The sequence below is a fragment of the Hyperoodon ampullatus genome (genome assembly GCF_949752795.1).
Source record: "Hyperoodon ampullatus genome assembly, chromosome: 3".
Taxonomy (NCBI): Eukaryota; Metazoa; Chordata; class Mammalia; order Artiodactyla; family Ziphiidae; genus Hyperoodon; species Hyperoodon ampullatus.
This window is the reverse complement of record NC_136916.1, coordinates 61,745,880-61,757,430: the sequence shown is the minus strand read 5'-3', so window position 1 is coordinate 61,757,430 and position 11,551 is coordinate 61,745,880. Positions and strand designations below refer to the sequence as shown.

Genomic DNA, 11,551 nt, shown 5'->3' with positions numbered 1-11,551 from the left:
AAGCACATGAAATCATTCCAGCGCCGGAGTTGTTCAAAATCCCCACTGGTGTTCCCTACTCATGTCCTCACTTCTCTGGTGTGGAGAGAAATTGAAACTGCCATGAAGCTTAGCGTTGGGAGGTTTTGGGAGGAATGGGTTTCTGCAAAGGGCTTCGGGCTCCGAGACTAAATGGCTAAAGAGGGAGAACCTGGAGCAGGCACCGAAGGCCCTCGCTGGGAAGAGCAGAGGGTGCCGACCCAGGCCGTCCTCCGGGTTAGGATCCGAGCAGAGCTTGGGGCCCCACCTGGATCTGGAGAGAGGGAGGAACAACCAATGGGCTGTGCCCGTCCCGCGCGAGCAGCCAATAGGCGGTCGGGGGTGTGTCATCCGAGGCGGTCGGGAGTGGGCATTCGGTCCTGCGGCGCGGTCCCCGGCGCTCGCTGGAGGCTCCGCGATGACTGCTCTGAGCCCGGGCGAGGCCGCCAAGGTGGGCAGGTAAGGAGCTGCGACCCGCGGACCGGGCTCCAGGGCCCAGAGGCCGCCTCGAAGGGACGCTGCCCGGCGGGACCCGGAGGCCGCTGCGCCTCGGCGCGTTCTACCCGCGGGGCAGGCGCTTCCTGGCCCGCCGGAATGCGGGCTTCACTCCAGACCTGCGCCGCGCGGGCCCTGGCGCTTCCCGGGCTAAGAGGTGTTCGCGCTGGGGCAGGATGTCAGGCTGTAGGCGCTTCGCGCGAGGGGTTCGAACCTGTAGGATGAGGGACATCCAGGCGGTATCAGGGAGGTGGAGGGCTCCTCCCCTCGGAATACCTCCCGTGGTCCATCATCACTCTCCTCCGCCGCCGTCGCTGGGCATTCATTCATTCATTCCCCAGCCATATAGACCCCCAATCCTGACTGCCCCCCACCCGAGGGCTGGCGCTTCCCTTCTGGCCCCCGAAAGGGTCAGCCTCTCTCTTCCAAACGGGTCTGCAATTGTAGCGGCGTTCGGTTGCCTGGGAGGCAGCGTGGAGCTGCCCCAGGACGACTCGGCCGCACCCATCCGTCAGGCCCTTCGCCGTCGGGCAGGCTGGGGCGTCTCTCAGCCTCGAGATCTGTTCCACGGACACCCTCGGAGGAAGGAAAGTTCTTGCAGCTGGGCAAGGGGCAGGGAGGCAGGGCAGGCAGGAGGTGATGCTTCAGGTGGCACCAAGAATTGTGGCCTCTGCCCCATGAAGTCTGGGGCCCTGCAGGTAGGATTATTTGGGGAAGACAGAGCCAGTGGATGAAGCTGTAAGTTCCTGCCCTTGCCCCAGTCCCAAACCCCACAGCCTGAGCTCTGAAGGCTGGCCATCTAGCACGGGGACAGATAGGGTGAATGTGGTGTGAGCCCAGTGCCCAGTCCACACAAGTACATGGAACTGGTGGAATGTTTAAGGGCTCCCTCTGTCCTGTCTTCAAAGAGGCTGGTGAGGCCCTACCCCACTGGCATTTGCCCTTCTTTGCTTTGCTTGCCCCACTCATCCTTGCAGGAATCCGGCTCCTAAGGAATGAGAGAATGTCCTGACAATCCGTGATGCCTTTGCCCCGGTGTACACCCCCTAGCTGACTCTGAAGTCCAGTTCCTTTCAGAGCGAAGACTTATGGGGTTGCAGGGAGAGGTGGCATAGAGGGTGTCCTTCCCATCCTGCAGTGAGGGGGCCAGTATGCTCCTTCCGCAGTCCTCTTACCACGCTGACAGACACTCTCAGGTCTGAGGTTATGGTTTGACAGGACCAGTTAAGCAGTGCACATCTCTGGGGCAAATGGGCAGATCTAGAGCGCATCATGTCAGCACAGAAGCTGACAGAAGCTGCTCCTGAGTTTCCAGGAGCATTTCTGCTGGGGCCAAATCCAAGTTCTCCTTCCTGACTTGCCTTTGGGAGAATTTTCTGAATAGCCTAGAGGGGACAGCCCAGATCCTATCCATGCCTTGATGTTACTGGTTGCTTTGAAATTTCTGAGCTTAGGCGAGTCTTCAAAGCCTTAGTGCAGACCAGAAGGATCTGTGTGCCAACCCATCCACCTAGGATGACCCCCTGAGGCTGAGGTCAGCAGTACTCAAGATGGGCTATGCCAGCCAGCCTCCCTCAACCTCCTCCACGGTGCCTGTGCTTGGGTAGCCCCCCCCTAGTCAACCTGGTTAAGTCGTGGCTTTGGCCCTTGAATCCCACATACCATGCTTATCAGACCAGCATGAAGAGCCTGTCTCATCAGAAGTTCCTATTTTGCTGTGACCTGGGACAAGTCCCCTCTCTGGGCCTGCTTTGCCATCATAAGGTAAGGAGATTGGATTGTAGGCTCCTTAAAGGCCTTCTCCATGCAGCCATTCAGTGACTCTGCTAACTAGCCTGTTTCCCCCTTGATTTCTGAAGGTATTTTATCTCTTTACATAATTACTTCGTTGCTATGACTACCTATGGAAAGCCCATGAAGTCGAGACCCATGCAGCATTCCACTTTGGTGTCAAGTGTCTGAGTCCGGACACCAGAAAATAATTTGCTTTTCTCCTTTCCTGAGAAGTGAAAATAATTCCCCCCAATTCTGCAGCCATCTCTTATGCAAGGGTAAGTTTGGCAAGAAGTCAGTCTTGGCCACTGTGCTGCTATTCACCTGGGCCACAGGGCACCAGTCTGTCACCACATGTTATCACCAACCTTTGAAGCTTTGATTAATTCCCCTGCTGTTTACTAACGTAGGAAAGGAAGGAGGAGGCGGAGGGCAGAAGCCCCCGGAACGGAGCTTCCTTTGTAATTAAGAAGTACCTGCCTCCCCGAGGAGTCCCTGCCAGCTACAGCATGAAGGAAGGCACTGTTCCCATGAATATAAGCCTCCGCGGGGCAGGCTGGTGTCTCCCTTCTCCCCACTACAACTACACATTTTCATTAGTTTACAAGTGCCTGGTCATAATTTAGGACTGGAGTGTTTTAATAACCTGTGGAGGTTGAGCCAATCTTTAAGTCCTTGTCCTAAGTTAGAGTTTCCTCAGATGATGTTTAAAACCACTAGAAAATCACATTGTTAATTTTTAAATAGGACGTTGGTTTTGGCTGGGACTATTCTTTAAAAATATGAACTAAAGGGGAAAACGTAGTTTTTTGAGGCAGGAGCCTGCTGTGTCCCCCTTTGCCTGGCAAAGTAATAAAGCTTATCCTGATCTATTTCACCGTCAAAAAAATATGGACTAAAAAGCATATAAAGAATTAGTTTAAATCAAACACAAATTGCTTTTCCTTCTGACGTGTTGACCTGGCACCTCATGGTATATTAAATAATTGTCAAATTCATACTGCTATTTCATTTCACTGGTGTCTTGGGGTCATTGGTGGCTTAGGGTCAGAACAGCAGCATGGGTGGGATGCCTGAGCAAACAGCTGTGACTGATTGTAAGAATGTTTTTCTCACTCCCTCGTGTAAAGAAAAAAAATTAAATATTTCTAATTTATGTTAACATTAATCAAATTATTTGAAACTTGCCCATAATCACCAGGGCCACACAAAATGTTATTTTTTAAATAATTTTTGAACTTTGAAGGACTATTCAACAATTTTATTTTGAAATAACCTAGTGACAATACCTCAGAATCGATATTCATATTCATACTGGGCTTCTTTGCTTACCAAACAAGTTGAAAATGTTTATATATTTAATTGTTAAATCTTTTCGTTGTGGAGAATTTCAAACACACACACAAGAAGAGTAGTATAATAAGCAGCGTGTGCCCATCACCCAGCTTCAACAACTGTCAAGTCATGGGCCTCCCTTCTCCCTCCCTCCTGGATTATTTTGAAGCAAATCTAAGATATATTATTTCATCCACATCTATTTCAGTGTATACCTATAAAAGATAAGGTCTTTTAAAAATATAACTACAATACCATTTTCACACCTGAAAAATAACAATAACTTCTTAAAATCATCAGATAGCTAGTCGGCAACGTTCCCACATCATCTAGTAAATGTTTTTGTGCCATTTTAAAAACTTTTATAAGGATTCAAATGAGGTTTATACAATTGGCTGAAACATTGAATCTATATATCTGTGTCTCTAGTAGTCTCTTGTAATGTATAAATTCCCCTTCCATTTCTTCTTTTTTCCTTGCAACTTATTTGTTGGAAAAAATCATTTTTTTTCCCTATACCTTTGCCCAGTTTGCTGGTGCTGTTTAAAAATATTCCTCTGTCTCCTGTATTTCCTATAAATTGGCAGTTGGATCTAGACATTGATCAGATTCAGGAGGTACTGAACACTTGAGGAAACACATAAGGCCTGGTTATTTCTCTTTGGGGCATGTTAACAGCCATTGATGATTATTTCATGTAAACCCATTATTTCATTAGGGATTGCAAAATGGTATTACTCCAATTCTATCACTCTTTCATTATTTATTAGCTTGAATATTTCTATAAGAGAAATGTCCCTTCTTCAACTATTTGGTTACCCAAATACTAGAAAGGCAGAATAAATCCTCAGCTCTTTCCTTTTACTAGTTTTATTTGTTTGTTTGTTTTTTTGCGGTACGCGGGCCTCTCACTGTTGTGGCCTCTCCCGTTGCGGAGCACAGGCTCCGGACGCGCAGGCTCAGCGGCCATGGCTCACGGGCCCAGCCGCTCCGCTGCATATGGGATCTTCCCGGACCGGGGCACAAACCCGTGTCCCCTGCATCAGCAGGCGGACTCTCAACCACTGCGCCACCAGGGAAGCCCGCTCTTTCCTTTTATTTACAGGTTTTCAAAATAATGAGATGGGTCCCTAGTAATCACCAAAGGTGACCAATGAGTCATTTTGGTATTATTATGATCTCATGGATTTAAACATATTTGATGTGTTTTAGCTCATTGTAGAGATTATTCTTATTGATGCTCAAATTGTCCCATCTGGCCCTATCTTCAGGTTGGCTCCTGAATACTTGTGCCATCACCACAGTCTTTGATGGCTTCCTTGCTTTCTGGTATGATTAGATATTTTAGGCCCATTTGTGGATTTCCTGCCCCAAATCTGGAATCAGCCATTTCTCTAAGGAACACTGGTTCCCTTTTGGGAAATTGCATGACCATAATCTAAGCACCAGGGGTGTTCATTGTTAGCTGAGTATTTATTTTTTTTAAAGTAATCAGTTTTGAAGTTTATCTTTTAAACCCACTTGATTGCTGATCAAATTAAAGTTGTATTTCCTATCATTTTGGGAGTCATAGGCTATATTAAAAATATAGCACAGCAAAGTGACTCAGCCATACATATACATGTATCCATGAAGAAACTTTAAATTATACTTGGCAGTTGTTTTAATAATCTCTCTCTCTCTCTCTCTCTTTCATTTTACATCATGAGAATTGAAGCCCGCAGGAATTGGCAAACTATGGTCAGCAGGCCAAATCCTGCCCATTGTCTGTTTTTGTAAATAAAGTCTTACAGTCATGCCCATTTAAAAAAAAAAAATCTAATGAAAGTGAAATATTCTCTTTCCAGAGACATGTTCCTTTGTTCAGACACAACAGTTTTGCCCAAAATTCCAGGAGTTCACAGACCTTCCCTGCAACCCTTGCCTGGATTCCACGGTCCATTAGACTGTCACCCGGGGTCCGTAATGATGGAGGAAGACTTGGGAGGACTGGAAATAACCTGTTGGCCCCATGTAAGAGCAGCAAATGGGAAAGCTAATGGGTCTTGCAGTATCAGACCCAGGAGAAGAGAGGTTAGGAGTAGTCATTGCAGAGACTCTGCACTGGTCACACCAGCAGTGAAGATCTGGTTTTATCAAGAAAGGAACATGATGTCAAAAGTTTGTTCTTTGGTGAAGGATCAGTAGATAGAGAGAGGTCCATTTGGGTGTTGGAAAGAACTTTCTAATAATCAGAACTTCAGTGACATACCTGATAGATCACAGTTACATGTAGGCGCACGTTTTGAAATGTCTTGTGCCTAATTGCAACTTTTCCCTTTTTTCACCCACTTGAATATTTACTTCCTTACACTAAGTTCCTTGATGTGGATAACACTGAGTAAGGTTGTTTTATTCCCCCCTTTTAAGTCATTCTCGGTTACGTAGTTACTGTGATATAATAATAGGAAGAGCCTGAGCTTTCAGAAAGACCTGGATTCAAATCCTTACTCCACAAGTTACTGCTGAGTTACTACTGGCTCTGAGCCTCCCTCTCTTCTCTATAAAACAGAGTTACATCGGGCCTACTTCGAAGATTCTCAGGCTGTGTAATGGCCTGGTACACAGTAGATGCTCACCAAAGATGAGTTTCCCTGCAGTTCCTCCAGCTTTGAGAATCTGAGACCAGGTCTCTCTGATGATTCAGACCCAGCTGTAAGAAAAGCTTGGTCTTTTTTTTACTATTCAAGGTGCAAAGTTCATTTTTTAAAAATAAACTTTTTAATCTTTAGATAATTGTAGATTCACATGCAATTGTGTGAAATGATACAAAGATCTCGTGTACATTTTCCCCAATTTTTCCCAGTGGTAATATCCTGTACAACAATGGCACAACCAGAAAATTGACATTGATATAATCCCTTTGACCTTATTCAGCTTTCACCAGGTTTACATGCATTCATTTGTGTGTGTGTGTGTGTGTGTGTTTTGTACAGTTTTATCACATGTGGGAATTTGGCAAAGTTCATTTTTAAAATCAAGGTTTCTTTTTCTGTTGGATTCTGAGGGTTTTCATGTAAGAAGCATGTTTTAGAAATTTGGAATTTAAGAAGTGTCTATTAACATTGCTGTGCCTTTGGAACAAGTTTTTTTCTTTCTGTGTTTTTCTCCTTTTTTTTTCATTCTTTCACCAAATGAAGATAGTTTATTGTGATCATAAAATTTAGGCAAAGTAGGGCTTCCCTGGTGGCGCAGTGGTTGAGAGTCTGCCTGCCGATGCAGGGGACATGGGTTCGTGCCCCCGTCTGGGAAGATCCCACATGCCGCGGAGCGGCTGGGCCCGTGAGCCATGGCCGCTGAGCCTGCACGTCCAGAGCCTGTGCTCTGCAACGGGAGAGGCCACAACGGTGAGAGGCCTGCGTACTGCAAAAAAGGAAAAAAAAAAAAAAAAAAAATTTAGGCAAAGTATACTACAGTAAATTATAAAGAAGAAAAGAAACACCTACAATCCCAACTCAAGGAGGAAAATAATGTTAGAATTTTGGTGAGCATCCTTCCCAATATATTTTATAATATATTATGTTCTATATAATGTTTTTTCCAATGTTCTATAATGCTATCCTTTGTGGTAGACTTATTTTTAATAAGTTTTAATAAATAATGATAAATATCATTTTAATAGTTACATAGCCTTTCATTCTTTGAATAAACCATAATTTGTTCATGCCCTATTGTTTTTCTCCCTCTTTTACAAGTGTAGTGAACTACACTTCAGTGCACATTCTTATACACTTAAATTTGTGTTCAGTTATTTCCAAAGAATAAATTGTTAGAAGTGGAATTTGTGGATCTGTTGAGTATCTACATACAAATGTATGTACATTTTCACACACTGCCCTCTCACACAGGAGTGTGTGAGACTGACCATTCAGCAACATGTTGATCAACAGTAGATGTTATTAAACTTTTAAGCCTTTGAAATTTAATAAGTAAAAAAAGATATCCCTTCTATTTTATTTTTACATATCTTTATTATTTTTGTTGATTTTAAAAGTATTACACCCTGTTTTAATAAGTTCAAACAAAACAGAAACTATTGAGAGTGAATTCTTCTCTGAGATATAATCACTGTTGTTTGATATAGAACTTTTAATTTTATAAATGGGTTATATCTTGGTTACTTATATATACTTTTCACTAAACAACATATTTTGGACTTTTTTCCATATTAGCACATGCAGCTATACTCTAGTCTTTTAGTCAATTGCATAAGACTCTGTTATATTGATAAAATATTATTTTGGTATTTCCACCTTTTCCTTCATACTTGTTAACTAAAGGAATGTAAATTTTTGCCTACTTGTCCATTTATTTCCTTGTACCAAGTTCCATGAAATGGAGTTGTAGGATCAAAGGATTTACATTTCTTAAATAATTTGATATATGTTAGAAAGGTTAACTAAGTTTCAAGTCTCATTATGGAAAATAAGAATGCTTATTTTCCACATCCTTTCCACATCCTGTAATATTGAGCACTATAATTTTTTTAGTGTTTACCAGTAAGATAGGTAATAGAGATATTTCTTTTTTTGTGACTTGCCTTTTCATATTCTTTACCCACTTTTCTATTAGATTGTTTACCTTTTTCTTTCTGACTTGGATGAGTCATTATCATTTAAAAACACCAATCCTTTGTGGTTTACATCACCTTTAAATTTTTTATTTATTTATTTATTTTGACCGAATTGCGGTATGTGGGATCTTAGTTCCCTGACCAGGGATGGAACCTATGCCCCTGCAGTGGAAGTGCAGAGTCTTAACCACTGGACCACCAGGGAAGCCCCCTGCCAGTTTAAATTTTGATGTACAAAGGGTTTTAATTTTTATGCAATTAAATCTTTTATGTGTTCTGGGTTTTATATCTTGCTTAGGAAGACCTTTCTTGGTATGTTAATATTCTCTTCTATTTTATTTTAGTTTTTTATTGATTTAGAAAATATTTGGATGTTTAATCTACCTGGGATTTATCTTTGTGAACGGTGTGAGGTAGCCAGTTGCCCCAAGAACATTTATTGGACAATCTGTTCTTTCCTTACTTATTTGAAACAGCTTCTTTCTTATATACTAAATTCTCAGATACCCATAGATCATCTTCTGGACTCCCCTTATGTTCTATTGATCTATTCATTTTTTCCTAAACTAGTAAGTATTTTAATTGCTCCAGCTTTGTAGTTTATTCTGACATCTGGTAGGGCAAAGCCATTGCATGAAATTTGGGATAAATTCGCTTCTTTAAAACTTTCAATCTTCCCACTCAGGAGCAGAGTTTATCTCTCCATTTATTCAAGTGTTCTTTCGTGTCATTTTAAAAATGTCTGTGATTTTCTTCTCATAAATTTCTCTACAGTTTAAAAGTTTATTCTTGGGTAAATTATATGTATTGCCATATGAATAGAATCATTTCCCCAAATATATTTTATAACTGTTTATTGCAGGTCTACTGAGAAACTATTGATTTTTATATTGATCTTGTAACCACTAGAATAACAGTTAACTCCATGAGAGTGTATTGTGTGTCTATCCTTATCACAGCTCTGCCTAGCCCATGGCCCAAATATAAGAATATCTGGGCCACTTTCTTATGATTTTTCCAGTTGATGACGTATCCTCTAGTTAGTTTATGTTACCATCTTTCAAACAATAATCATTGCTTTTTATTGGGGTGGCCAAAAAGTTCAGGTTTTTTGGTAGGATGGTAGGAAACCCGAACGAACTATTTGGCCAGCCCCAGTAATGTATGAACCTTGGATTTCTTTTTCGTTCTTTTGTGCAGTGGCTAGAACTTCCAGAACAATGTTGAATAACAGTGGCGAGAGCAGGCATTCCTAGGGGGTTTCCACCAGTTGGACAATCTGGGGTTCTCCCTGGAGGGAGAGGTACCAGGACCCAGTAAGCTCTTTAAGAGTAGGTCATCACCCGGGAATCAGAACCCTTAGATGAGCACGGCTTGGGGGAGCCCGGTTAGCAGAAGCCTGTGGCAGGGCGCGGAGCTGGACCCTCCTGGGACGTCCCAAATCCGGGCCAACTACCAGGTTTGGGTCCCGGAAGGGGTGCGGGCTCCCTTTCCAGGGAGCAGAGGTGCCGGCATGGTTGCTGTTTTTCCAATAGCGCTCCAGTCTACGCAAGCTTTTGCTCTTCCGCCTACAGACCCATCGGCCCCCGCCAAGGGGTGGGCAGGGCAGGGCCGGGCGGGCTGGCGCGGGGCCCTGCGGTGCTGGAATTCTGGGTGTGGCTGCCTTCTCGGCGCCGGGTGGCGCTGGGCTCCCCAGCCCTTCCAAGGGCTGGCGCAGAAAATGGACTTGTGGTTCGCGGGCTGCGGCAGAGATGCGCCAGGGGTGAGGAACGTCAGGTGAGGATGGCTGGGGAAGGCTGGACCAGGCAGGGAAGCTGCGGGCAAGGGCAGCACCCACTCCCTTCCCGACTGTGGACATCCCGCTCAGGGAATCAGGAGAGGGAGGTACAGTCCCATCCCCCAGAATCTCCTTGGTCTTTCACTGGGAGGAAGGCAGGATCCGAGGTTGGTGGGGCGCTGAGCTGGCCGGTGGCCTGGGCTGCCGGCTGTGCTGGGCAGCACCCTCACTTGTGCTCAGAGGACTGTCCTCACTGTCCGTCCCTGGGATGCAGTCAGCAGCGTGGGAGAGAGGGAGGAGGGACGGGCCTTTAGCACCCGAGTCTGGATTCACACCCCCACTAGGGCACCAAAACGGTCCTGGCTAAAGCTGCAGATCCCCTCCTTGTTGCTAAAGTTACTTAGACTGCCTTTCAGTCCTCCCGCTGTTTGGCCTCTCAGCAAACTTCACTGCTTTCCCATTCCTCCTTTTTGAAGTACTCTTTCGGCTTCCATGACAACCTATACACCTGGTTGTTTCTTTTTTCTTTTTTTTTTTTTTTTGTGGTACGCGGGCCTCTCACTGTTGTGGCCTCTCCCGTTGCGGAGCACAGGGTCCGGACGCGCAGGCTCAGCGGCCATGGCTCATGGGCCCAGCTGCTCTGCGGCATGTGGGATCTTCCCGGACCGGGGCACGAACCCGTGTCCCCTGCATCGGCAGGCAGACTCTCAACCACTGCGCCACCAGGGAAGCCCCACACAGTCTTTAGGTGCTGTAGTTCTTGAGGTCCCAGGCTACTCTCCTTCCCCTCCCTCTTCCCCATTCTCCTAGTGGAGATATAATTCACACACCATAAAATTCATCCTTTTAAAGTGTGCCGTTCAGTGGCTTTTACTGTATTCAGAAAGTTGTGCAACCATCATCACTAATTCTGGAACAGTTTCATCACCTTCAAAAGAAACCCTATGTGCATTAGTCACTTCCCATTTCCCCTTCCCTCCAACCCCTGGCAACTACTGATCTACTTTCTGTCTCTGTGGATTTGCCAGTACTGGACATTTCCTGTACGTGGAATCATACGATATGTGGTCTTTTGTAACTGGCTTTTCATTTAGCATAATGTTTTTAAGGTCCATTCATGTTGTAATATGTATCAGTACTTCATTCCTTTGTATGGCTGAATTATGTTCCATTGTATGGGTATACCACATTTTGCTTATCCATTCATCAGTTGGGTATTTGGGTTGTTTCCATTTTCTGGCTATTATGGTAATAATTATAATGCTATGAGCATTCCTTTTTTAAAAAACTTAAAAAAATTGAAGTATAGTTGATTTACAATGTTGTGTTAATTTCTGCTGTACAGCAAAGTGGTTCAGTTATACATACATATACATTCTTTTTAATATTCTTTTCTGTTATGTTTTGTCACAGGATATTGAATATAGCTCCCTGTGCTCTACAGTAGGACCTTGTTGTTTATCCATTCTATATATAATAGTTTGCATCTGCTAATCCCCAACTCCCAATCCATCCCTCCTCCACCCCCCTCCACCTTAGCA

The 11,551-nt window shown here is 44.4% G+C and overlaps 1 protein-coding gene across 1 annotated transcript in view; it reads left to right on the top strand.

The window, feature by feature from the left end:
• Positions 1-436: 436 nt before the first annotated feature.
• Positions 437-11,551, top strand: part of GRAMD2A (GRAM domain containing 2A) — a gene marked incomplete at both ends in the record, with an annotated part of 32,905 nt that continues 21,790 nt past the window's right edge. Inside the window, one exon of the mRNA XM_079700706.1 lies at positions 437-477. Coding sequence (XP_079556832.1) covers positions 437-477 — 41 coding nt within the window. The remainder of the gene's footprint in view (positions 478-11,551) is intronic.